The sequence below is a fragment of the Motacilla alba genome, chromosome Z (assembly GCF_015832195.1).
Source record: "Motacilla alba alba isolate MOTALB_02 chromosome Z, Motacilla_alba_V1.0_pri, whole genome shotgun sequence".
NCBI classification, from domain to species: Eukaryota; Metazoa; Chordata; class Aves; order Passeriformes; family Motacillidae; genus Motacilla; species Motacilla alba.
In genome coordinates, this window is record NC_052046.1 from 18381947 (window position 1) to 18409476 (window position 27530).

General features: G+C 36.3%; 1 protein-coding gene across 3 annotated transcripts in view; it reads left to right on the forward strand.

Annotated features, from left to right (window-relative positions):
• The window catches only part of RAB3C (RAB3C, member RAS oncogene family), a 129245-nt gene that overhangs the window by 9210 nt on the left and 92505 nt on the right, over window positions 1–27530 (forward strand). For all 3 annotated transcript variants that reach the window (XM_038124203.1, XM_038124201.1, XM_038124202.1), the window contains exon 2: window positions 428–655. In XM_038124203.1, coding sequence (XP_037980131.1) covers window positions 428–655 — 228 coding nt within the window. The remainder of the gene's footprint in view (window positions 1–427; window positions 656–27530) is intronic.

Below are 27530 nucleotides of genomic sequence, written 5' to 3' on the forward strand. Positions count from 1 at the left end.
AATATACCTACTGTGTCAAAATGAAGCATTGATCTCTTATTTCTCTCTTATCTAAATGATGTGTCATTGCATTTTCACCCTCTATTCATCATATTTTCTGAAAACAAGTATTTTTAGTGATATACTCAAGAATTGTTCCAGATTTTTAGAATTATTATTATTTTTGTTTTGGTACCTGTCACCAGTCATTCTTACATCCTCTATTGCTAGCAGAACTACTACTAGATACAAGAATCACAAAAAATAATTAGATCTCTGTGCATTTTTTGAAGTTCACATTGAAGCATACACATGACAAATCTTTCAAGAAGATATTCTTCTAGAACTTCATTGATACCTGGTATGAAAAACTCCAATAAATGTAAAAGTTTCCATTTTTTATTATAAAAGATACAATAAAATATTTCTTTTTTATTTTGAATTACAGATGGCATCCGTTCAAGATTCCAGATATGGCCAGAAAGATACATCTGACCAGAACTTTGATTACATGTTTAAACTGCTCATTATCGGCAACAGCAGTGTTGGAAAAACCTCCTTTTTGTTCCGATATGCTGATGATTCCTTTACATCTGCATTTGTAAGCACAGTGGGGATTGATTTCAAAGTAAAAACGGTTTTCAAAAATGAAAAAAGAATTAAGCTACAGATTTGGGTAAGCTAAAAAATAATTCTGTGAATTAAGCAAACTGTAGTAGTTTTGATAGCATTTAAACAACTGCAGTTGAGCATAGGAATGAAATAACAGTTAATTATTTCTTGCATAGTTTTTCTGTCTTGAATATTAGGGTGCAAACAGTATTTTTAAGGTACTGAAGTACAGTTCTTTATTATTAATTAAATTCCTTTTGGAAATAATACAGGTTAACATTTATTAATATCTGTGTAGAGAGCTATAAACATCTGTGCAATGTGTAGACTATTGAAACTGATACATGTTATATCAAAGTACCTTGAAACACCAATTTTAAGATCTGGTGTCTTCCCTTAAAAAATTATGAATACATGTATGAGCTATATTAGTGCATGCATAACAGAAGGTATAATTTTTTGCGCTGTTATCCTGGTCACCTGACACATCTTCCATCTTCTGCTGAGGAAGGAAACTTGTGCAAAGGGATAGTGTTACCCAGGCATACAAACCACCTCATTCCCTGCCTATACCTTAGAGACAGTAGAAAGATACCCGGTGGAGAAAAATGAAATAAATGATAGCCAAAACCTATTCCATAGAATCATAAAACATCCTGAGTTGGGAGGAACCCCACTCCTGGCCCTGCACAGAATCAACACAACAATCATTCCATGTACCTGATAGTCCTGTCAAAATCTTCTTGAATTCTGGCAGATTTGGTGCTGTGACCACTTTCCTGGGGAGCCTCTTTCAACACCCAAGCACCCTCTGAAAAAGGTGAAAAACCTTTTCCTAATATTCAACCTAAAGTTCCCTGCACACAGCTTCATGCCATTCCCCTGGGCTGTGTTACAGGTCATGGGGAGAAGAGGTCAGTGCCTGCCCCTCCTCTTCCCCTCACAAGGAGGTTGTGACTGCAGTGAGGTCTTCCCTCAATCTCCTCCAGGCTGAACAGACCAAGTGACCTCAGCTGCTCCTCATATAGCTTACCCTCAAGGCCTCTCACTATCCCTTCTTTGGATGCTTTCTAATACCTTTTGTCCTTTTTGTATTATGGTGGCCAAAACCACACACAGGACTTGAGTTGAAGCTGCCCAGTGCATGATGCCTTGGAGTGGCTACCTGGAATAGAGGCTAGACCAGATTAAGAGAGTAAAAGCAAGCATTTATTAAAGGCCTTCAACAGGTACACCTTGGGCAGTCAGAAGCCTTCGAGAGGCTACACCCAAGATGGACGATGGTCAGGATCTGTTTTTCAGACAGATATGTTTTGTCTATTTACATATCAGGGGTTAATCCTCAATTACAGCTTCAGGTAACGAAGTCATATACCCCCAGTTTACTCTCGCCCCTAACTTACTTTTGTTTGTACTTGCAGGGCCTGAGACAGTAAGGTGTCCTTCAGCTTCAGGCCTAGGGGAATTGTTTTCTCTGACCAAAATCTGAAGACGGTAGCTAACGCTAAGTTTTAGAGTTATACATTAAAGCAGTACAGAATTTGAAAAATATAAAAGCTGAAATACTAAGGCATCATTCCTCTGAAAGCCACAATTCCTCTAGGCCAGAGGAATACAGAGCAAAGTAGGAGAATCCCTTCCCTGGCTCAGCTGTCCCTGGTGCACCCAGGACATGGCTGGATTTAGGACAGATTCACTGATACATCCCCTCATTCTTGGGTGATAGGGTGATACTAAAAGAAGAGGGAGAAATAGCAAGACCTTTAGTAATGTGGAGCTAGAGCTGCAGGTCTTCCAGGTGTGCTTGAGGACTTAGAGCAGTATTTCCTTTGTGAAACATTTGTGAGAGCCTTAACCTCCAGATTTTCGTTGTTTTGTTTTTTTTTTTATGAATATGAATAATTTAAAATTCATTTAACCATGGACAGCCATTAAGTCTCAGAAAATCTGGTTCAAATCTCCAGTTCATCTAACATGATTTAAACAGCAGATAAATTGAATATTTTCTTAATATAGTACAATGGAGAATTTCCCAGGGTTCTCTAGACTCTATCTCATTAGGCTTCAGCCCTTGGAATCTCAAATAATTTATTTTTCTGTTCCCTCTAGGAACTAGAACATAGACTTTTTGCCTCTCAATGTTTTTATGCTTAGTTATCACTATTGTCATTAGTATAACAGCGGTACATGCTAGGTAACTATATATCACATGAATATAATGTGAGATATATATATATATATATATATATATATATATATATATATATATATAAAACACTTCAATAACGTGCTGATTTAATTTTAGTAGTTTAATGCTGGAGATCGCATTGACAGAACCTTATTATTTTTTTATAAGGGAGCAATAAAATTCTGTTCCTATTACAGTTTTTACACAGTTTTTCTTTTAATTACCAAGTAACCATTACAGTAGGTTTTATTCCTCACGTCTTTCCCAGCAAAAGCAGCAGAGTTAGTTTACAAGGTTGTCATGTGATTAGTTTGACACCAGTATATTTTCTGCCTCTCCATGTCACAAATATGTGCTTTGCTCAAAGCTGTCCAGTGATCTAGGTGTGTTATGGTCTATCTCTGGGATGTAGCAGCTGTATTCCCAGTTGTAGCAAAATGTATTTTATTGTTCTTTGCACGGCATTAACATCAGAGTCCAAAGAGGCTCTGACAATTCTTGCCTGAAAAAACCAAAATGATTGAAACAATCCCAAGAGCTCTGTGTTCCTTAGGGAAGAGAAAACATAGGGTCAGAACACAGTAGAGACCTTCCTGTTTGAAGAGTCATGTGCCAGGATGTAGGGCTAGAGACAAGACTTCAGATCACACTTTCGTGGGAAAGGGTTTTAATCCAAGACAGCACTGCATCTTTATTTGTGTTGGTGGTTGCAGTTAAGCTGGCTAGTAAATCCTTTGATTGTTGCACCTCTGAGACCTTCAATAAAATTAGTAAGGGATCACTAGAAAGCGATTCTAGTGCACAACATCTGAAATGGAGCACTATTATCCTGTCTCCTAAGGTATATCCAGAGCAGAATTATTTATTAATAGGCATTGTCTGTATGTGTAGCTAGTGTCTATATTATATTATACTTTGTTATTTTTATTGGTTATGCAAATAACACTCTAAAATGAATAGTGCTCTTGCAATATCCATTTTCATTTTATTTATTTATTTATGAAAGACAATTTATATTAGATAGAATAAAAAATCAAATTAATCATAGCGAGTATGATTTGGTGTTAAATCTGGGTACAGGCATGAGGTTATAATACTTGCATGAAGTTGTAACACTTCCCTCAAAGTCAGCGACAAACTATTTGGTGGCATCATGTGATAGCTGATGTTCATCATATATGAAATAAAATATGATTGAAAATCTCACAGGTTTGTAAACTCAGAAGACTGCAGATGCAACTTTAAAATGTGTTTTGAATGACAAAATTAGAACTGAATTACTTTGCCATGCACTTAAGTGAAGAAGTACTTGGAATGATGCTGCTCTGCTATTCTTGCTTGACAATAAAATGCAGAAATATGTAAATACTAATGCTGTTAAGTCACTGAAATTGCCTATCTAGGCACACAATCAATCCAATCCAATTTTTCCTGTTACAATTTTGTACATATTCTTCTAGGTTGATGTTCCTGTTTAATAGTGCTTTCAACAGGTTACTCTGTGTTCATCTTGAAGCCTGTTGGAGCTTGCAGATTCCTTCAGAATAAGATTCTCATATGCTTACCAGTGAAGGTTACAAGTGTGTTTAAAGTCAGTATGGGCACTCAAGGAAGCAGAGCCATTATTTAATAATAAAATTCACAGTGTATTATCATGGATGAACTAGGAAAGGTTATCGGAATGATGTGGGTGTTGTTTACATACTGGGATGCCCTGCCAGTCTTTTCTTTGTTTGAGGTTTTTTCTTGCTTGGAGGCAATAGTGTCTTATTCTTGAACTGTCGTTTTTCATTTTTCAAGTCAGGCAGAATGGGCTCCATCTAGTCCTTGCTGTAATATCATTTTCAAATGGTCAGAAAAAGCCTGCTGAGAGCACTGCAACATTTGCTTCTTTTCTTCTGAGCCAAACATCTTTTTCCACAGTATTTACTACTGGAGTTGAAAGAAGTTCAGAGTTCAAGTGCTATATTGATTACTGGTAGCACATTACCTTGTCATAGGACCACCATCTGGCCCTGAAATTTTGTTTCACGGCATGTTATAGCTGTGACAATCTATTGTCATTACATTGATAATGCTGTTGACATTAGGAAGACGTGTCTCATTAACATGTCTCTTGTCTTTTAGAGGACAGGAATCCAAAAAAAAAGTGCTTTACCTGAAAAGGTATTAATTTCTCCATTGAAACTGTACAAGAATTTTGTAAAGAAAAGTTGTCTGTATGCAGCATATACAGACACAGGATGAAAGTCCATTAAAGGGCTTTAGGATGTTTTACAGTGTCAAATAATAAAAAGTAATATATTTTTCCTCCATTTGGTTTGAATTAGTAATATATTAAAGAAAGAGCTGAAACACTTTTAAGTTTTTTTTCCTTTTTTAAAGGAAAGAGCTGAAACTAGTAGGCTGTTTTTCTCACTTTCAAACTTACATAGAATTTTTAAAAATGATTTCTCAATATTAATTCAGATAAAAATGCATTATAACTAAAACTTTTAAAAACTCAAATGTGAGTAAATCAGAAAATAAAAATAAAACCTTTTAATCTATCTGTAGCTGTAGTGTTGTAAAGCCTTGCATTACTTTTGTGAACTGTCACTGATATAATACAAATAACAGCCTGCAATAGTTTATGGATAAATTATAGGCTTATTTGGACAGTAGAATTTGTTAGCTAACATGTCATAATAAACTGTAGAATAGGGAGCAAAAGTAAAGTCCAGATTACTGGCTCCTAGAAGAAAGCATAAAATTTGCAAAGACAGGTCAACATATTTAACTGACAGTTTATCCATACCTTGTCTTTGGCTCATTTTTAAAATTTACTTGATCAGAACCTCAGTGATTTCAGACTGATTTCAGTACAAATTTTGTCTGAGGAATAAATTCCCTCTGTGATCTGTTTATTGCACAAAGGAGTTATAACTGCATTCTTACAATGATATCTGATTGTAGCACTTCGGTGCAAATATCAAATAAGAGCACTGCACTGCCTTTTGCTGCTTAGATGGCTTTTTCCTGAGACTAGGTGTAGATTTCAAGGATTGGGTGCAATAATCACATAAAAAGATATCCTCCTAGAGAAGACAGGATAAGCACTGCTTGTGTCAGCATTTCCTTCTCAGAAGTGTCTGTGGCAGTTTCATTTGATACTCAAAATGTTGCTTCCTTCACATCAACAGCTTCTATAAATCATCATAGGGCTTAGGGACTAAGTGAGGGCTAGGTTATGTAAGCTGACTGAGAAAATGCAATGTCATCATTCAATAACTAAAACTAATAGAACTGTTAAAAAAAATCTATAAATATTAAGCACCTGATTTTTTCTCTACAAGCTTCCTAACACTCCTTTAGCAGCAAATAGAATTCAGATAAAAAAAAATGTGGAGTGTGTAGAGAGTGTGTGTGTGTGTGTGTATGGTAGAAGGGTCTGTAGAGTACCAATATGCATGAGTGTTATCTTGATACTGAGGTCTTTGGGGGGTATTCTGCAGTAAGTTAAAAGTGTGAAGACAGTGCAATATTGCAGAAATACCACTAAATACACTGGTTCAGTAGAAAGATGGTAAAAGTTGAAGCAATAAAAGTGGAAGTAGGAGTAGCATGTGGAGAAAGAGGATAGCAAATGTAGCAAGTATCTCATCACAGGATTTTCAGTCAGATCTGTCACATCTGAGTGTTTTTAATTCCTATGATAGCCAGTGCAAACTATATTTCATTATTCCTTTTTGAGCTGCTGGTGACAATGCGTAGCTGCTACTTTGAATACACAGTCTTTTTAGATGATGATAGTGAATCTAATATTGAAAATGAAACTTCCTCATCTCAGCATGAAAATCAAATATGTATACTGTATACATCAGACAAAGTGATTTGACAAGAGTAATGTAGAATCATAGAATGTGCTGAGTTGGAAAGGAACCAACAAGATTGTCAAGTCCAACTCCTGGCCCTGCACAAAACACCCCAAGAGTTACATCATGTGCTTGAGAGCATTGTCGAAATTGTGGCGTGACCACTTCCATGGGGACACCGTTCCAATGCTGGAATTTGAGATTTCTCTGGATTCAGCTATATTAGTAAATGAAACATTCTAAGACTGACCTTAAGCACTGGTATTCAGCTGATATGGAATACGTTTTGTCCAAATGTTTAAACTCTCAGTCTCTGAAAGAGAATGGACCCATTCCAGTCTTGTATGGGAAAGGTCTCTGTCCTTTGCAAATCCTGGACTCTGCCCAGGAGCTGCTAGTGCTTGCAAACCTGGGTCAAAGCAGTTTGACAAAACATGATGGCAGTTTCACAGCATAGATAAATTTGATAGCCTTGAAATGCTTCTTGTTACAACTTAATTTGCTGTTACAGACATGGCCTGAAAGAGCAGCACCTCCAGGCAGACACAAGTAGGGCTGACCTGTCCACTGTGACAAGCAGGGCAATATATTCATAAACGTCCATCTGTTAGAAGGTCCTGAAGGAACCATTCCTGAGAAAAGATGGTTAATGGGTAATGTAGTTTTGACAGATAGAATGCTGTAGTCTTTCTGGACTTTTCCTGTTAGCTGAAACAAGGGGAAATTCTGGGAAGCTTTTGTTTCATTGTGAAGATGCCCTTCAACAGGTAAATGTTATCCAGTTGTAGATGGACATGGTTTGTCCGAATTGTTTAATTTCTCCTATTTTGCTTATTTCTACACAATATAAATAACTGAAGAGCCTGAAAGTTTTTTGGTAGGATCCTATTTTCATACTGCAGTATTATTTCATATGGTGCATCTTACAAATTCATTGAGAGTACTTCCACTTGTGTGCAAGTCATATTTGTTTGGTAAACTTTGCTTCTCAGAAATACTTGTGAAATTTATTAATGATTATTTTTGCTTAATTGTTTTTTACCATTGTTTTTCATAGCATCTGAAGTTGTCAACAACAGATATTGAAAATTTGTTCTGTCAAAGGAAAGCCTATTACAGTGCAGAGAGAACTATTGTATTCAGATCTATCAGAGAATCACCAGGAGTTTTTAATCTCTGTGTAGCTTTAAAGAAGTCTTCGTTAATTTCAAAAGTTGTATATTTCCTGAATGTAGGGATTATTAGTGCTCTCTTTACCTTGCCCTGTTTATTCTGCATTCTGTTTCCTGTACTTAATTTTCTGTTTATATTAAAGTTGCACCCATGGATCCAATTCAGTTAAAATTTCCCATCATCTTAGGCAGGTAGCCTAGAAAGAAATTGTTGGAAGAGTTCACTTTCAGCCATTCAAGTGGTAATGAACAGTAGGAAGGGGAGAAACTGCTTACCTAAAAGGAGATAAAGACAGTTTGTCTTTTCTCTAAACTTTACTACATACTGGTAATTTAAATAACCTATATAATGTATAAAAATATAAATAACTACTATAGTTAAAATGTTAAAGCAGAGCAGAGGGAAATATAAGCTGAGACTGGAAAGATAATATGTGTGCTGGTATTGGAAGTTTGACTGCAATTGCTCATACTATGAGGCAGGATGTGAGGGAAAGCACCAAGAAGCTGGGTGAAAATGGGACCAAAAGTTTATGAATTAGGGCACCATAAATGGTGTGAAAAATGAGATACTACATGTGATAGTTGGTATTATTTCTTTGCACACTACAAAACCACACTATAAAAGTGCTAAAAGATGTGATACTACACAGTCCTTTACTGGAAAACCCAGAACTGTACTTGCTAAAATTTTTTTGCAACAAATGCTGCCTTGGGAAGTATTTGATGTGTAAAAATATAGATGCATCCATTATAAACAATACACATCTTGCAAAACTAACTGCATTTCTTGTATGGAACCAGGGTTTAATCTTCAGTACCAAAGACCTTGGCAATGTAAAAGGCACGTTCCATTCAGACTTCAGTGAAAAGAGCACATGTTGTACACTTTATGGAACAGGCCATGTTGGCCAGTGATTGTTCTTTTAAAAATTCATATGCAATTTATTTAAAATGCAGCACTGGCTGTTCAAATATTTATGAGATATTACAATTTTATTGCTATTAAAATGTGCCTGTCTTAAGGATTTTAAACACTGTCTTTAAATCCAACTCAAAAAAAGGGATGGTGACTATAAGTTCAGCACCCTGTCTAGGCAGTCCTTTGTCCTGCTGCTGCATGTTTGCTCTAAAATGCACCAAAGTGGTTGCAAATTCCTGGCCTCAAATAGTTTGGAGAGGAAATGTGAGTCAGTTCTGCAGTGTCAGTTCTGCAATTGCAACCACCATTAAGTTCCACTATTTTTCTCAATATTCCAACAGTTTTTTGAAAGCCTTCTTTAGAGTCTTGGGTCATGGATTTTACTCTTTCACAAAGTCCTGTGCTTTACAGAACCCTCCAATACTTACTTCACATTGCTGGACTTTAAATATTCTTTGACAAAGACTCCTGTTATTAGAAAAATTATACATCTGTATTCAAGGGCATATATTAATTGGAAAGAAAAGGTGTCATTTACTGTAATTGAGATTCCAAATAAGGCTTATCTCACTGTTTAACTAAAAGCCTCTGTGGGAATTCTTTAAGAGAAACTTTGCTAGTGTAAGTTCCTTCCCAGAACACTTTTATAGTATTCTGGATAGTGTGTCTTAGGCATTTTTCTTCATTGGACTTCAGGGAAATGCATCCTACCACGTTCTAGGCCAACAAATCATCAAACTGCCACACTTCAAGTAAGTGCAGCTCCCTGACCTGTGACCAGACTGCCTTGTGGTATAACATTTTCATAGCTGCCATTGCCTGTCACATAATGATCTGCAAGTCACCAGCTTGTGGCTCTCAGAAAGCATGTACCAGTGGAAGAACTGTCATGAACCAGCACTTGCAGACATGCAAATATCATATAAATGTTACATAGGCCCCATAAAATCTAGTGATGAGAAAAGAAAAGAGAAGATAGAAGAGTATTTCATAGATGTGCATCTGAATATCAAGATTTTTGTTTTGTTTTGTTTTGTTTTTTTCAATAGAGGAGTCAGGGTGGGAAAGAAATAATAAAAGAACTGATTTTGCTGTGGGATCTGGATCAAGACCAATTACATTAGACTAAATATGAAAAATAAATAAGCTATTTTATTTGTACAAGCTCAACTGAATTCAGAGAATCTGACACTATACATTTAAACTGTCAATGTAACTTATACTTGCTAAGTTATCACTTTAAGAAGCAAAACTAAGCCTATTTCTAAAATGAAATTACTGTTGGCAGCATTCCTGAAAATGAAATCAACTGTGCTGCAAGGTTCCACTTTAGCAGCAAATTGATGACATCTATAGTTGCAGTGAATCTACAAAGAAAAACAAAATAAAAGAAGCCCATACAGGTTCTTTGCTGAATTTTAATAAGATTCATGTTGTAGATTAGAGCAAAATGTTGCACTCTTGCTGTGCAGTTGTTGCTTTGAAATCACAGGACCATAGCCTTGGACAGGGGCCATAATGTAAATACTATGAAAATAGGAGTGTAGAGATAATATTTAAAGCTTACTTTTGCCCTCTCCTGCTGCTCAATACAAGCTGTTGCCCTGAGCTATGTTAGAATATCTTGAAGTCATTCTGAAATTATGTTGGGTTGAAAGGGACAGAAGTGACTGAGGGAGGATATGGAGGTCACACAAAAGGAACTAACTTCTATTTAATGCTAGTCAATTTGCATTTTTTTCAGGAAGTAAGCTTAGGTGCATTTTGTAAGAGCACAGAGCCATCCGGGTCTCTGAGTCACATGAGGATGTTTGTAGTAGCTTATATAGTAGCATATATAATGGGCAATTCATGCAGATTTTACATGTGAAATTATGATATCAAACAAAACAGCATCTCTGGAGAATTTGGCTCTGTATTTACATTGATATCTGTTGGTCATATACAAAAAGCAGTTAGTATATCAGTTGCTATTTTTTTCTTTCTATTAGGGAAACTGCTTTTTCCACTTTTCTTTCTTTTCAGTGTAGCTGAAGGCTGATCTCCTTCAATCTTTCCTGAATAAACATATTGTTCTATCGTAATCATCTTGGTATTTTCTGGTTTAATCCAGATTGTTTTATTACTCACTCTTCATAAACAAATTGTTTCCCCAATTTTTACCTCTTATGATTTTGTTTATTCATTAATTACAGTTTGAGAAATACAGAGAAATTTTATCTCAGTGAATTCAGTCAATAACTCACATGTAGGTTGTCAATAGTGTAATTTGCTGACTTCTTTACTCTAAAATTAGTATGGTATCTACCTATATATGATGGTAGCTGTATATAGATAAAGAAAGTTCTTACTTTTCTGGCCATCAGGTCATTATATTTGTGTATTTATAGAAAGAAAAAGGAATTTACGTCTGCCACAGGAAATAAATTTTTCTCTTGTGACAGCAAAAATGATACTCGGTGGGCATTGTTGCCACTTATAAATTAGATACTATTGACTTTGGTTTATTTTATTTGCAAATACAGGCCACTCTGCAAAAATGAATATGAAGTAAACTCTCCTAGGGGTTTCTGGTTTTCCTTTATAGATGGTTTGGTTTGTGATGCTGACTACTAAGGCCTATATTTGTTCATCTTAATGAAGAATTCCAGAATGAGCTAAGCTAAACAAAAAAACACCTGGATATGTAATATCTCAGAATTCACCTAAAAATTAGGTCATGTACTTTCTGCAATGTCCTTAAATCTTTTGGGACTGATAATTTCTCACCTCTTCTCCAAAAGTTACTCAACTTCTAGTCATCATACAAGACTTCTTTACAGCCATTAGTGCAATTTACTTCAGATGCAATTTCTTCAGAGAATTCTGTGATTAGGGTTTCTAGATTTTAGTGGTTATGATCATACACAATATAGCATCATCTATGCTAACAGTGAACTAAAAAGGTATGAGCTGAAGTGTGACAGCATCCAGCATCTCAGCTGGCTGGCTGTAAATGCAAGATTCTTCAACTGTATGAACAAAAGGAATCAAAGTAATTTCCCGGAGAGCACTCATTTCAGTACTGGAAAGAAGAGTGGGTGAGGAAATAATGACAAGCTATTTTGACAGGAGAGAACATCAGACTTCAAATGCATTGTGTAAAGGTTTTAGGACTCAAATAGTTAATAAACTTAACACATAGTAGGTATATGCTAATAATGATCGTAAATTATGGGAAGTTGGAAGGTGTTACCAGTATAGAAGAGGAGATCAGTATATTATACATAAAAAACCCTACTAGCTTTCAAATGTCAGGTCGTAGAATTGGAATTTAATTTAATGATATCAAACTAGATACTTCAGGAGCAAGAATAAGAAAGTACTTTTTAAAGTATAAGTTGTTTAGTTAACAGCCACTGAATAAAGGCATGATCTGGATATATGAGTAAACAAACTGATTACTACTAGTTATCCAAGAAAAAACAGTTAATATGGTTTTTGCATGTGCTTGGTGAAATATTTCCAGAGGAAATGGGACTATTTCATTGTTTGCTGCATTGGAGATACTTCATGTGGAGAAAGAAGTTCAAACTGACAACAGATAAAGAAAAAACCCTACTGTACTACACAGAGGAACTAAAGGAAATAGAAGGAGACAAAAATTGTAAGTTTCTTTCTCCAGAAAAAAAGGCAAGACTGGTACCTTAGTTTTTTATAAAGCTTGTCGTTTGGTTTGGTTTGGTTTGGTTTGGTTTGGTTTGGTTTGGTTTGGTTTGGTTTGGTTTGGTTTGGTTTTTTTCTTCCACAAACACTCTTAATTTTGTCCAAAATGTACAATCCTCCATTGAGAAATAATTTAGATGAGAAAAAAATGTGTAAGCAGGCCCATTACTTATATGATGTCACTGTGCTAAAGAAACCTCTAACAAGTGAACAGGATATGCACTGATCATCTGTATAACAGACAGAGGTATTCATGGTTTGACTTAGAAAGCTTCTGTGGATTTGGGCTGACAAGGGGCACTTGGACCTTTCTGAATGCTCACAATTGCTACTTCCCCTATCGTATGCTTATTTTGAATATGGTAGTGGTCTTATATAGAGTACCTAAAGGATTCAGGTATTTGTCTTGCTTCTCTGCTTTATGAGACAACAACATTTTTTCTGCTCTTGTTTAGACCAACTCTCTTTCAGAATGTCCATCTGTCAGATACTAATAATGCTTTCTTTTCATAGCACTCTGCTTCTGGCAGTTTAATTTATTGAGTGGTTCAAAATAGTGTCAGTAGCTAGCTGCTTCCCATAAGGTAGAGCTGGTGGCATGTAGCAGAATCACAACAGAAGCAAAAGTGATCAATAGGAAATCAGTTTGGTCTTTGAACATGATGTGTCTGGTAGACAAAGAAGCTCACTAAACAGCTGCTGAGTGTGAACATGTCTTTTGCCATGATGCAGGTAGGATGGAATCTATCAAGGCAGAAAGACATTAGAAAGATCATATAATGGCAAGGGGGGTTATATTGGCTTTGGCTGGGAAATGGAAATGCTGGGATAGCCAATATTGTGCTAATTAGAGGAGAAGAGAGAAAACAAAAAGAAAGATGTGATGGAAGTAAATATGAGGAGTCCTGTGAAAATGAATGTCAAATCTGAAGCAAGATTGTAATTAGCAGCCTGAAGGATGAAAAGACCTTACAAACAAGTCAGATACTCCAGGACAAATGCCTCTGTGCTGAAGGTTATGAATGCCATTATGATTGTGCAGAAACAGGAACCTTAAAGCTAAGTGGAATAAGCAATGATAGAAGATGGCATTTGTACATGAAAGAAGCAATGATAGAAGGCAATTTGTACAGAATCTTAATTGGACTTCAGCTCTGGAGATTAAACTTACATATATTTAGAGCTATTTTTCTTTTTCTTGATCTAATTGGAAGGCTTAGGCCCTCCAAAGAAATATCCTCTTTTAAACCAGCCATCCTAATAGCTGGTCTGCATGAGAAGAATGAACCTGGGATTTTAAATGGATAGAAAGAAAAAACCTGCATTTCTTCATAAAATTTCTCAGTTCTGTACACATAGATTAGCAAAGGCAGTTCTTGGTAAAAAATTATGTGAATTAAGAGAAGTCTGGGCAAACTCATGTTAAGAGATATTCACTGAGCATATTTATAGATACAGAAACTACTTCTAGCTCAGGAAACTCGAGAGCTGTATGTGGTTGGAGATTGGAGGCATATTAAAAAGGACTATCATATATGTCCACCTTGTTGCAGTGTTCCCTAAATATTTAATAAGCACTATTAGAGAGGATACTGACTGCATATGCTTTTCATTTGACCCAGCAAGACTGGCCATACTTACTGGTGTATTATCTACAAAACAAATCAGTTTTTTGCCTTCTCCCAGGGAAAGCTTCCCTGCTTTTTATGGAACTGTATTTTCTAGCTAGACAAGTGCAAGATAATTCAGTCATGGCCATTTTAGTGCTCAGGCCTCTTTTACATATAGATGAGTCTTAATACTTTGAAAACTATGGGATCCAAGGAAATAGGAAATTCACCTGTCTGTACCTTGCATCAAGGATCTTTAATAGCTGGGTGGTAGTAGTTCACAAGTGATCACAGAAGAGGTTTAAGGTAAGGCTGCGGTCTTTTGTTTCATTGTGGTGAAGGATGCAGAATCAGGAACTTGATGGATTCCAGGAAATCTTCTGGTAATACTTGTGCTTGGATTCCTGTTTTTAATTATTACTAAGAGCTAGATTTTTAATTTTTTTAGTGTATGGTAGACTACATACTAGCTTTCTTTTGCTAAATGATAGAATTTTTTTCTTCTTTAAAAGACTCAGATATCACAGACTATTTCTATCTGAATTCCTTTAGAAATTCTTGGCTCCAGTGCAGTGGTTCTTAGCCACTCCTTTTTGGGCCAGTGGTGTCCTCTAGGACAATCAGACGGGGTCTGTGGAAGGAATGCAGATATAAAATACATTCTTGCACATGTAAGTAAAGAAGGAAAATGAGGGAAAAGTAGTAGTTTACATGATTAGCCCAGCTAGTGCACAAATACACTAATACACTAGCCTAGTAAATTTGACTAGAAATAAAAACTCTTGTGGGGCATCTTGAAAAAATGAGTTGAGTAAACTTGACTTGGAAAACCCTATTTTCCCTGTGTGAACACAGGAAGCTACTCTATCATATACTACTTTGTATAGAGTGTGGGGTTCACTCTGAGCACTACACAGCCCTTGGGACCTAGTCCTGTGATATTTTTCATTTTGTGTTGCTAGTTAGGAAGTGAAATAGCATTGCATGACTTTCTTTCTCTGGGTATGAAATAAAAAATGAATATATACACCTTTTCTAAGAGTAGGAGATATTCAGGCAAGACTGAGTTAAGTGTGGATCATGAGACTGTTGTATTTTGAATAAATTATGGCAAGATGCTAGGGCCTGTCTCTGTTGACAGTGATGAACATGCATTCATCTTACACAATTTTGTCAATCACTGTGCAAAGCAGTGTTACCATCACACAGTATGGTACCACACCAAGGGTCTCTAACACGAAGCAGTGACACAGGAGTACAGTGTGACTGTCCTTGCATTTTTAAGTTTGGGGAGTTTTTTATTTGACCTTTGGCTTTTTGACCTGCTATACTTGCATGTAATACAGTGAGAACATGCAGAGTACCCAGTGGTTTGCCCTAATTTACAGACCAATGCAGATAAATTGCTGCAGATAAATTGCTTTTTTCCCCTTGTGTACATAAAATCTTAGAAAATGGGTTTCTGTATGCCAGTAGGACTCACTTCCTAACAGATGTTTTTTTCTGATCATGTAGAAGAAAGACTGAGTTAGTGAGTTGCCCAAATATAACTTTCAACAGACCAAAATGAGTGTATGTCTCTTGTGACAACTCAAGTTTTCAGAAGTAGTGTGCACCTTCTACTCTAGTATTTCTCTTGGAAGCATACCGTTAAATCCAGTGATATAGGAATATCTTTTTTAGTGCAGTTAAACATGGTCTGTTTAGAATGGAATTTTAAATGCTGGAAGTTTCTTTTATTTTGCAAATTTTTATCCACATAAAATGTCCATTACTGTATTTTCTATTGGTTTTTTTTTTTGTCAGTGACTATAACTGCAAACCTAAGTAATACCGGATTTTTTTTTCTGAATGTCTTATGGATTTTGTCAGTACAAGGGTTTTAAGTGTAGTTGACCATTTCACAGTTTTTGATTACATATGGCTTTTAATCATAGAAAAAATCTTCCTCTATGTCAAACATTTACAAGACTGAGAGAACTAATGTTGGATCACTGTGATTCATCCCTTTGATAATCCAAATTGTATCTCAAGGGCTGCCAGACTTTTAGCACTTAGGAGATTAATAGCCTCTATTTTCTGTTTCTGAAAGGGATTTTGTAGTTTGTCTTTGAGTAGTTTAAGGAGAAACAAAATAAATTTAATAGCTTTTAATGTCCTTGGAAGTCTTAATTCAAGTGATTGACTGTACTTCATCTAGAACCAAATCACCTGTAAATCTAACTTAGCCATTACTGCTGTGACTATTGTGATTAAGTCAACAGCCAGTTTATATCAAAGTTGACTTCTAACTATTACATCAGAAAAAAATTTTCTTTTACAAAACTAAATTGTTTCCTGGACCTATGATGAGATTTCCACTCAGATTTCTAAATCTGGTAAATTTATGGACAGAAGTTCCAAACCTGATGATGTTCACTTTTGAGTAATTCAAACAAAAAAGCCTTCAGAAAACTGTACAGTAGCAACTTCTTATTTAATCTGTTCTGAAGTTTTAAGTAACTCTCGCACAAAGGGACAGGTTGTTTCTCTGCCACTACTCTACTAAAACAGGTAGGTAGTTGATTCTCTGTGTTCCCCTAAAGTGAAAAGAGCCAAGTTAACAATCAGGCTTCACTAGAAGGACATGCAGGTGTAAGATTAGAAAGTGCAGGTAAGAGAGGTAATTTAGAAGTGGAATCAGAAACTCAAGGACTTAATAAGCTAAAATTTAGGTATCTATCTGAAGTTAGTAGTCTACCATGGCTCTATGACTGGTAGCCAGAAATATCTATCTTCAGAAGATGCTTTATTTCTGTACTAAAAAGGATCTCTGAAACAAAAGGTCCATCTAAAATTTTCTGCTCTGGAAATATATTCTATTAAACAGAGAAAGAAGTGGGCATAAATATGAAATAGATGCATATATTTTTGATGTCTGAATCACGCCTTTATCAGCTAAAAAAAAAAAAAAAAAAGGGAGGCCTTTGACAGCAAGAACAGCCAATGGATGAGAGATTAAAGTTTATTCATGGCTTTTCAGATTTTTTGTAAAAAATCAGTGTGCTATAAGTTGATGACCACCAGAGCACTTTGGGCAGATTATGAATAACACAAATGATATTACAGAGACAGACATGATCCATTGAATCAGTGTTATGCATGTAGAAGCCTCCTTTAGCTGGATGCCATGTTAGAATGATGCCAATAGTTAATAATATTATGGCTTTTCGTTTGTTTATTAGAACCAGGTGCCTTTGTTCACATTCTGAATTTCACTTTCTAGTGTAAAGAAAGGATTTTTTCAGAAGGAATACTAGGATGGATGGTAATAATTATCAGTCAGGAAAGTTTAGAACTCGAAGATGTGAATATGCCAGCTTTGTGAATTTCTCAGAAATTATTTGAGAAAAAGCATAGCCATCAAGGCAGAAATTTTAAGTAAAATAATACATCCTAATCCCACTGTGTATATATGAATTTTAGGGGAAAAGAGAGGTATATTGATTATTTGATCTAATGTCTCTGTGGAGACCAAATGATCATTTGAATTTTATTTTAATCATGGATATTTACTGGAAAAATCTTTGTAGCAGAATCCAGAATATTCTAGGAAATCTATACTTTTTGGTCCAGGAAATGGTGCTGATGCCATATTTTTACAAATCCCCACCAATTTGTTTTGGTGTGAGGTTATATTTTCCAGTCATTTGAAGTTAGGTCATAATTGCTGTTTCAGGCTGATAGGTTTAAAATCTTCTGCAGAACACTTCTAGTTTCCAAAGGTGTTTATTGAATTATGGAATGCTTTGGGTTGAGTATTTCAGAAGAGACCTTTAAAATCACCGAGTTTCAACACCTTTGCCATGGAGAGGGACACCTTCAACAACGCCAGGTTGCTCAAAGCACCATCCAGCCTCGTTTTGTTTGGAACACTTTGAGGGATGGAGCATCCATAGCTTTTCTGGGCAAGCTGTTCAAGTGCCTCATCATCCTTTTTCCAAAGCAAAGAATTTCTTTCATATAGCTAATTTAAATCTGCCCTTGTTCAGTTTAAATTCATTCCCCCTTGTCCTATAACTGTGTGACCCTGTAAACATTTCCTTTCCTGCCTTCTTGTAGACTCCCCTTTAGGTACTGGAAGGTGCAATAAGATCACCCCAAAGCCTTCTCTTTTCCAGTCTGAACAGCTCCAGCTCTCTCAGCCTTTCCTCATGAACAGGTGCTCAAGACCCCTGATCATTTTGTCTCATCTATACTTGCTTCAACAGATTGAAATCCTTCTTATGTTGGCGGCCCGAACTGGGACTTGCTGGCCACGCTTCTTTAGATATAGCCCAGGACATGTTTGACTGTCTGGGCTGTGAGTGCCCATGGCTTGGTCACGTCCAGCCTCTCACCCACCAGCATCCCCAAGTCCTTCTGCTCAGGGCTACTCTTAATCCATTCGCTACCCAGCCTGTATTTGTTGGAATTGCTGTGGCCCATATGGAGAACTTTACACTTGGCCTTATTGAACTTGATGAGATTCCCATGGGCTGTCCTGCTGAGCTTGTCCATGTGCCTCTGGATGACATCCCATCCTTCGGGTGTGTCAAAAGCACCACTCAGCTTGGTGGCGTCTGCAGAAAGTCCACTTGATCCCAATGCCCATGCCACCATGTGTTGTTTGTGATTAACCCTTTCTATGGAGAAAGAGGCTGTACTTCTTTAAATTTGATATTTTATAAGCATTTCTGGTCATGATTTTTCATAGGCAAAAGCTGCTTTATCATCGGTAACACAGTGCCTTATGAACAACTTGCTGAGGAATTTGTATTATTTTTTTAAGTCTAAGAATTTTTGATTGATCACTTTTTATTATGCTTTTTAAAGTTGTCTTCTTTTCCCAAAATATTCTACATATTTTTTGTTTTCATGTTTGGAAAAAGACTACATAGACTCTAACGAGACATGGGCCAGGCAGGAAAAGGTTTCCTGGGGCTATACATTAGATCAGGAAAGAACTTGAGAACAAACTGGCATGAATGTCTTTGTTTTCTCCTTTTACTTATGGGAGCACGAATGTGTACTTTGTAACCATAGCTTAGGTAAGTAATTAGTTTTCTCAGAAGAAAGTTCAGCTCACCAATCCATTTTCTCATTTGTTTATATTTGTCAGAGAACACAGTGTAATTCTTGCTGCCATTCCTCTTACTGTTAATTATCTGGACTGTAATTTAATTGTCCTTTGTAATGTTCTGCATTAGAAATCTTAAATAGTTTATTTCCTAAAAGCCAGGCATTTCCCTTGAACCCAAGCCAAGATTTTGCAGCATATGACTTAGGTAAATGAGCTGCATGTGATACTAATCGTTTTGGTTTTGTCTCTTTCATTCTCTAACAGGCTTTAGCACAAATCTGTACTTTTCCATGTCTTTTCAAAATTATTTCTGGGGTTTCAAAAAGGGGAGTCATAAGTAATTTTTGTGATTTGGCTTCCATACCAGTATGCTGTTTATATGAAAATAGCATGTTTCCCTCTACCATGCACAAGAACATGTTCAGAAGAAACTCAGTTCTTTGTGCTTCTTCCTGTTGTCAGGAGCTTCCAGAATTGAAATCACTTGCAAGCGAAAATCTTAATTTTCAGCTTTAGCTCCCAGTTCTGCATCCTCTATGAGAGTGATTCCTGCTCACATAAATAGGACTATTGCAAAATAGTTAACTTGGGCAAATAAGGACTGACCGAGAGGACTATATTATTTACTCGCTAAAGATGGGTCCTCATTTAATGAAATCGTTCAGCTTCAAATGTTAACATCAGTTTATCTCATGGCTAAATATATCTCTGTCTAGTAGCAACTCATTCCTAGTGGCAGCTGCCTGTTCTCAAATCGCATTTTGTACCCATGTGCCTGTAACACATGTAGTTAATTATGACAAAGGACCTGGAAATGTTATTAGAGTCCAACCACTCAAAAACCCTCATTAATTTTGTGCAGGGCTACCTATGATTGGTTACATTGGACACTGAGTACTGTTGAGTCTGCACAGAGAAAAAATCATGAGAACTAACATGTAGAAAGAAAGCATCTACATTTTTCTCTGATAAGGAGAATATTGCCTAAGGATCTGCCTAAGGATCTTCAAAAATAGGAGAAAAATTCATATTGATATTTTGGGAGTGTCTAATTCTATTGATATTTTGGGAGTGTCTAATTTCAGATGGAATATCTGAAATACTGATGTCAGATGAGTCCATATATTCTTTTCTTCTTGTTATAAAAAATTACCTTGTCAGAAAAAAATGCTATTATTTCTGAGGAGCATTAATGCTCTTTTGTTCCCTACTGAGTTTTTGAGGAAGGAAGGAAGGAGGAGGAATAACATTAGGTGAAGGGTGCCCTTACAGGCTTAAGAAACCTCCTGCTTTTTACAGCTGAATGTCATGTCTTCAGGACTTGTTAGTCTTCTTGTTCGTACACACATCACCTATTCTTAGTGTGGCTGAGGTTAGACCTTCATTTTTCACAAAAAGAGATAAAAAAGTGGAAATAGGAGCTAGGGTAGGATTGATAAGAGAGAAAAAATAAATTTGGGGTTAGAAGCCTACTATTAAGTTTTTCCCCTCTTAAAATATCCTTAAATATCGAAGTGTCTCCTCTCTTGTTACTATTTCTATGAATGTAATTTTATGTTACTTTGGGTAAGGAGAGATTATCCTTGTGGTTGCTGCGAATGTGCTTTTGGCAATAATATGGATAGTGGTGTCTTCCCCACAACATTGACAAACAACGGAACATTGTCCACAACTTGCATCAGGCTTACAGATCAAAGCTGTAATTCTTCAGCTTTCCTCTTGCTTCTTGAGGTTTCTTGTCTCTTACCATAAGGTCTCAGAACATCTGTGAAGAAGTCAGCATATATGGCCTTCCTGTATGCTTGCAAATAAATTTATTAAAAGCTGCAACACAAAATTACAGTTGTATCAGATTTTTGCCTTACTTTACACTAGGCTTTTAATTGCAATATTTCAGAACTTAATGACTTTGCAATGCTATTCTCTAATGTTATTTTAAAGTAGGGAATTCAGTGAGCAGAGTGTACTTAGCTTAACCAAAAAAGCTGGGTAACTTTTACTAAAAGTAGCATTTCTCCTCAGATTTTTCCTGTAGAGAAATGCTAAATGACAATCCTAACAGTAAAACAATGGATTCTGTAGAAGTTAGGAGTAGCAAAACAATGTTTAGGTTTTGTGCTAGCTTGTTGCATAGGGATAAATATCGTTCTTGTCTCTTAAAATGATGGCTTGATATCACAGCATATTAAGGGACTGTTTAAATAGTAAAGAATTTCTAGCAAAATTTCCAAAGAATTATCATAGAATAGAAGTCACTTGTTTTTATGGTTAAAAAAAAAACAAACCCAAAAACTATGTCTGCCAGTACTTGTAAAAAAGAGCGGCCAGCAAACTGGGAAATCTTGTTCTTTCTGGAAAAGAGTAATTTTGCATTCATGCGTTTTGCTTTGTTTACATGTGTTTCTTTTCCTTCTGCATTTCAAGACTTCCTAGTGTGTGATTCAATTTAGTTTGGCATTTCACTGTAAGCTAAGCATGATTGTTGTGCCTCATGTTTTTCCTTCTTAAGGGCCAAACTACATAGTGGTAGGAATTAACTGGAACTAACAGCGCTAATCACCCCCCTCGGATGGATACTAGGGGTAGCTGATTTACTCAGCTCCATTTTCAGTAATTAGCTTATTAGGTTTCTCCTCCTATCATTCTTCTGATATCCATCATATCTCTGCATTTGCAGTGACTGCATTTTGAATGGGGAACTTAGCACAGGTGAAAGGTCACAGCTAGTCACTTTAAAATTATCTCAATTTTTAAGCACAGCTTTCTTTGGTTTTTCTGTGAAGCCTCTCTGTCACTGGGATATGGAATGATGGTTTGCATGTACTGTGAATGACACAGGTACATTTTTGTATTCTCTGTCTTAAAGGAGGCAGCAACTGGAACAAACTTGGTGTGCAGCTGCTTCAGTGATACTGGTGCCTCACGATGTTTCATGGCGCTGTTGAACTTGGGACAGCAATGTACAGAGATTAGTGCAAGGCTACTGACAGCTGGAAAATAGTTGTATTTGTCATCTAAAATAAAATTCATTATATCTTTTTAACAGCTAAAAGTAATTTAATCTGTTGATTAACTTAAATTGCTCTATATAAAGTGCTTGTATACAAATACCTGTTGTGTGATCTTTAATAATATACATACTATATTCACCCTTGATGCTGCTGGAAAATTTATAGAAGAATTCTATAGCTTTGGGGACTCTCATTAGCATAATCCTCTTCATTAAACTGCATACCTGATACTGTGTTTTCCCTGCCCTCCCACCTGCCCCATGGATTACATACTGGAGCAAGTTCAGCAGAAGGTTTCCACACTGCCCAGGAAGCTGGAGCTCTTGCATTGTAAAGAGAAACTGAGTGATCTGAGCTAACTGGAATGTGGTAGGTTCAGAAGGACCTCAGAGCATCCTTCCCATAAGTGTGAGGAGGTATCAGGCTGTATGTCACAGAATTATAAAATTGTTAGGTTGGAAAAGACCTTTATGTTCATTAAGTCCAGCCATCGACTGTCTGCCAGGAAGATATATTTCTCTGTATAAGGAAAGGTTTTTCTCCACAATAGCAACAGTAAGGTAGTGAAAGAGATTGCTCTGAGAGCTTGTGCAATCTTTTTTTTTTTTTTTTTTTTTTGAGGTTTTTCAATATCCAATTAAATACAGCTCTAAGCAACCTGATCTGTTCTTAGAGATGACCCTGCATAGAGGTGGAGGCTGGGTTAGATGATCTTCCAAGGAGCCTTCCAATCTGAAATAGTTTATGTCCCTACAATTAAGTTATGCGTTTAAAGAAAAGGAGCGTGATGAGAAGAACAGAAGAATACCCAAATACTTCAGCAGTCAGGCATTCAACACAAGAGTTGTAAATGTGCAGGCAATAGCAGAGAAAGTTTAAACCACTTGGCCTGGCTGATGAAGATTTACTTCTCTACTGAGATTCCATTTACTTCCCTTTCTTGACTACTTATTTAAGATGGATTATCTGTAGACTTGTTTCGGGTTAGGGTATTTTTAAAGGCATTCATGCTGTCTTTTGTAGTGGCTTATGTAGATGAAAATGCCATTTTTAATGTTTACAAGTAAAAATATTCTTTCATATAAAATATTTTCCAAACCTCTCCCTCCCAGTGTGTCAGAAGACTTTTCTGAGGTAGCATGTATAGACCAAGAAGCAATCAATGCAATCAGTCAAAATTACATTCTAAATCTCTGATTGCATCATTGCAGAAATAAAGAACACTTTAATTTTTGAAAGAAGTAGTCATTCTGATTAAAAAACCTTTTTTTTCTTCACACTACCTGAGAAATTTTTATGTTATTTGAAAGCAGTTAAAAACAGACTTTGTCTTCCTTTTCTTTCTGCTGTACAAGGGATCCTTTGAATCAAAAGTATTCAGCTTTATCTCTTTTTTTTTACTCTGGATGTTTTTCTATATTATCTTTATATTGGTGGAGAACTATTAATCTTTCCTTTTATGAAATTTTAAAAATGTTTCCCCTTTACTAGTAGATGCAAAAAGTACTTTTCCTCAAGGCAGCATTATTCATGCTGATTCATCTATGCTATCTAGTCAGTTTTGAGGCAGAGGCATTTACTGAAGATAATGCTGCAAAAAATGGCCTTTTGGGGACATTTTATTGCATTGGTTCAGATGCCAAACATTCCCAAGAACACTAACAATATGGACCAGGATATCTTTCAAAAGCTACACTTTGTATTTTTTGATCCAGAAATATATTCTGCATAAACCCTTTTCATAAATAGGTGGAATGCATTCTGGATGAAATTGGTGTTCCTAATTCACTATGAGTAGAAATATGCTGTATGTATTAAATCTCTTTTCTTGACTGACTCTATCTGCTTTTCAAACAGTTCAGGTATATTCTTAGTGACCTCCATTCTTTGTTTGGCAAACATTATTCCATGAGGCATCACTGCTGAAAATAACTTAAAAATTTATTTGAATAGTAGAATAGCTGTCAGCGTCGTCTTGGCCAACTCGTGCTGGCTGTCACCAGTACCCCCAGGTCCTTTCCAGTCACTCTGTCCCAGCCTGCCTGAGGCTGTTGTGACCCAAGGGCAGGATCTGGCACCTGGCCTTGTTGAACCTCACCTCACTGGCCTCAGCCCATTGATCCAGCCTATCCAGATCAGTGCTTGACATCAGTAACCTTGTGCATCTTCCCTATCTGAGCTTGTTCTTTTTTTTTTTTTTCCTTAGGTTTAGGAATTTTCTTGATGGAGTGTTTTGTGGTTTGTTTGTTATGGTTTAGGTTTTGGGTTGGTTTTTGTTTGTTTGTTTGTTTGTTTTTGAGGGGGGAATTTCTTGTCTTTTGTTTTATTTGTTTGTTTTTTGGAGTTATTTTTTTAACTTTTGTTTGGTTTTGTGGCTTTTGGAGGGGGGGTTTGCTTTGTTTTGCTTGCTTGTTTTTGTTTTTGCTTTGCTGTTTTTGGTTTTGTGTTTTGCTTTGTGTTTTTGTTTTTTCCAGAGGTACTGATAAAGTTCCGCTTTCCTCAAATGGTCATTTTTTAATCAGGACATGACTGAAGACATAAATGTAGCTAAGAGAACAGAGACATAGTTCATATATAAGCAATCTTTTTCCACTCATATTTCTATGATACTGCATTTTTTTTTTCATAGCAATGACATTTCTTTTACCCAAAACAGTAGTTCAAGGGCATGTGTGGAAGAAGCAGTAAAAGGAATCCAACCAGATTAAATGTAATTTATTTTTGAATAGCTATTTTCACTATTGTCCCAGATCTGCTTGTCAGTAATTAAAAAACTGAGGAAATTCCTAATCTTTTAATTAGTATATTACAGAATTGAATACTAACTCTGCATGTGCAGATGGTCATCTCCACTGTGAACTTGTATGCTTTAGTTTAAATAGAAAAATAGAGAATAACACTACTAGAATATAAATGTCTCTGTGGCACTGAGATTACAGTAGTTGTCTTTCTGGCATAAAGGTAGGTAAAACTAATTATTCATGTCCTGTGAGTGACTGATAAGAACAGGAAGCAGCAGATCCTGAAAATCCTTCTGATACCCAAGACTGAAAGTCTCAAAGATCAACTGATGTTTTTGTTTGCCTTACATTGCAGGCTGACAAGGTGAATAACAGCCCAAGTTTGTATTTCCTAACTTAGTGTAGAGCCCAACAGGTCACATACTGGTGGGTTTGACTCTGCTGACATAAGTGCCAAGACCTCCTTCCTGGGCAGCAGAGAGAAGGAAGGGTTTTTCTCACAGTCATGGCTTCCTGCAGGATTCAAACCACAGAGTAACTACGGAGTTTTAATGAATCATAGGTTCCTATTGTCATATTTTTATCAGAGTTTCTATATTCTGTTTAGTGTGTTCCCTTGAGTGCTAGGTGGAAAATAATTTGCCTTACTAAAGAACCCTCAAGAAGATACTTTCATTCTGTTTCTATGTTAAATTTAGGTTTATCTTCTTTAGAGCATATAAAAGGATATGATTTAGATCAGTTTTTTAAAGCCTGTATTTTAGCAATGTAGTATTTATCAGATTTCTTCATTTCTTACAGTCCTACAGAACAGGAACAATGGGAATCTAGATTTATAAAACACTTTTTTATGTCTATACTTCTATAGTTTCAGAATTTTAATGTTTCAGCTCCTAAGTGGTACATGAAACAAGAAGATCATAAATAAGGAATATAATTCTCACAAGTAATTGTATTTAATAGTTAATGATTTAAGGCAAGTAACAGACTTTTTTAGCTGGGAGAAATCACATGAGAGTCATGACAGTTTTTCCTTGCTTTTCTTTGTAATGAACTCTTTCCTAACTTAGCTGTTTTACATGTTAGGGACTAAAGTATTGCTTCTTGATGCTACTGCCCATCATAGCTTTGACCTGCTGTGAACCCATTATGTACAATACTATCTGGACATTTTATGTCCACCAATTTTGCAATAATATCATGATGTGCAACTCTTGCTGCATAGATGAGTTTATCAGCAAGACATAGGCTTAAACTTCAAAGTCAGTGGAAACTTCGCCTTTATTTCTGTGGACTAAACTTCTCTGCAGACTTTTTGCTGCCATCTGTCTCAATGAACCAGTACCTTATTTGCCCTTAATCTTTTGGATATGATAGTCAGGGGTCCTTTTGAATGACTAGTTAATATGGGGCATAATTTTCCCATGAGGAAGCCAGTGTATGGACCTTAAGAGGAAACAGCATCATTCTTTGAAGTTAATGTAATAATAGGGTATGATATTCCCTTTATAGACCATCCTTGTTTTATTACGGTAATAAAAAGAAGCTCTCAGAAGAACAATTTTACAACACTTTCTGGAACATGAAAGCTGTGTGTCATTTAAAGACTCTCCATCAGGCTTTAACTCAGCTGTCAGCCTTTCAGATAGCTTCAGTTGTCATCCTAAGCAGATGACAGTCTAGCAAATCCCTGGCCTGTACCCCTGACTTTGTTTCCCTGCTAATGTATAAGGGAACCCCAGCTGTTTTCCATTGTTATTCAGTTAGTTGATAGTCTTTTCAGATTTTATTTTATTGCTCCTGTCTTTAGCTCTGTCCTGATATGTATATTGGCTTCTGCAGTGTGTTCTCTAGCTGACTTCGTAGCCTTTCTTCAGTAACACCTGCTTCAAGCTGGGGAACCTGTGTGATTCTGGGGTTTCTTGTTTTACCTGTCTTCAAACTGTATCATGCGTTGGAGCATGTGTTTACTTCTCCTTGTGCACCTAGCCAGACCTTTCTTAACTGTTTGCTTGACCTTCTAGGTGTTCTTTCTGATCTGGTCACACTTTTACTCCTGCTTCTTCTCCTTACAACCTCTGTTAAAGTTGGAGGAGAATGAAACTCAAAGTTTCCTGTCCCCAAGTGCTATTTTAATTTGTGTTTTCAGCTGGCCTCCAAGACCCAACCCAAACAGTAACTGAGGATGAAAATCAGAGAATGTCAGTGTTTAAGAGGTAAACCAAGTGTATCAAATTTGTGTAGAGAAGGAGTGTTTACATTCATATACCTATGAATTGACTAGATATTCATGAGATCTTCTTCAGGCCTTGTATTCTCATAGCAGCAAGCCCATAAGTGTTCTTAACATTTCTTCTACAGCTTTGTTTTTCAGGCTTAGCAGGACCTGTGCAAGACAGTGTTTTAATATGGATGAGCTCTTAAGCATTTTCAGTACACTTCAGAGCTTGTTTTAGACCAACTTCAAGTAGAACATCTTAATTCTGTTGCATTAGGGAAATGCTTCAGGCACTGTGGATTTCTGAGGATACAATACTCTGTACAGCACTGAGTTTTGAATCACAGTCATGACCACACCACTGCATATAGAAAGCACTGATCTTGTATAAACTTTCTCTGTATCAAATTTGCTAGA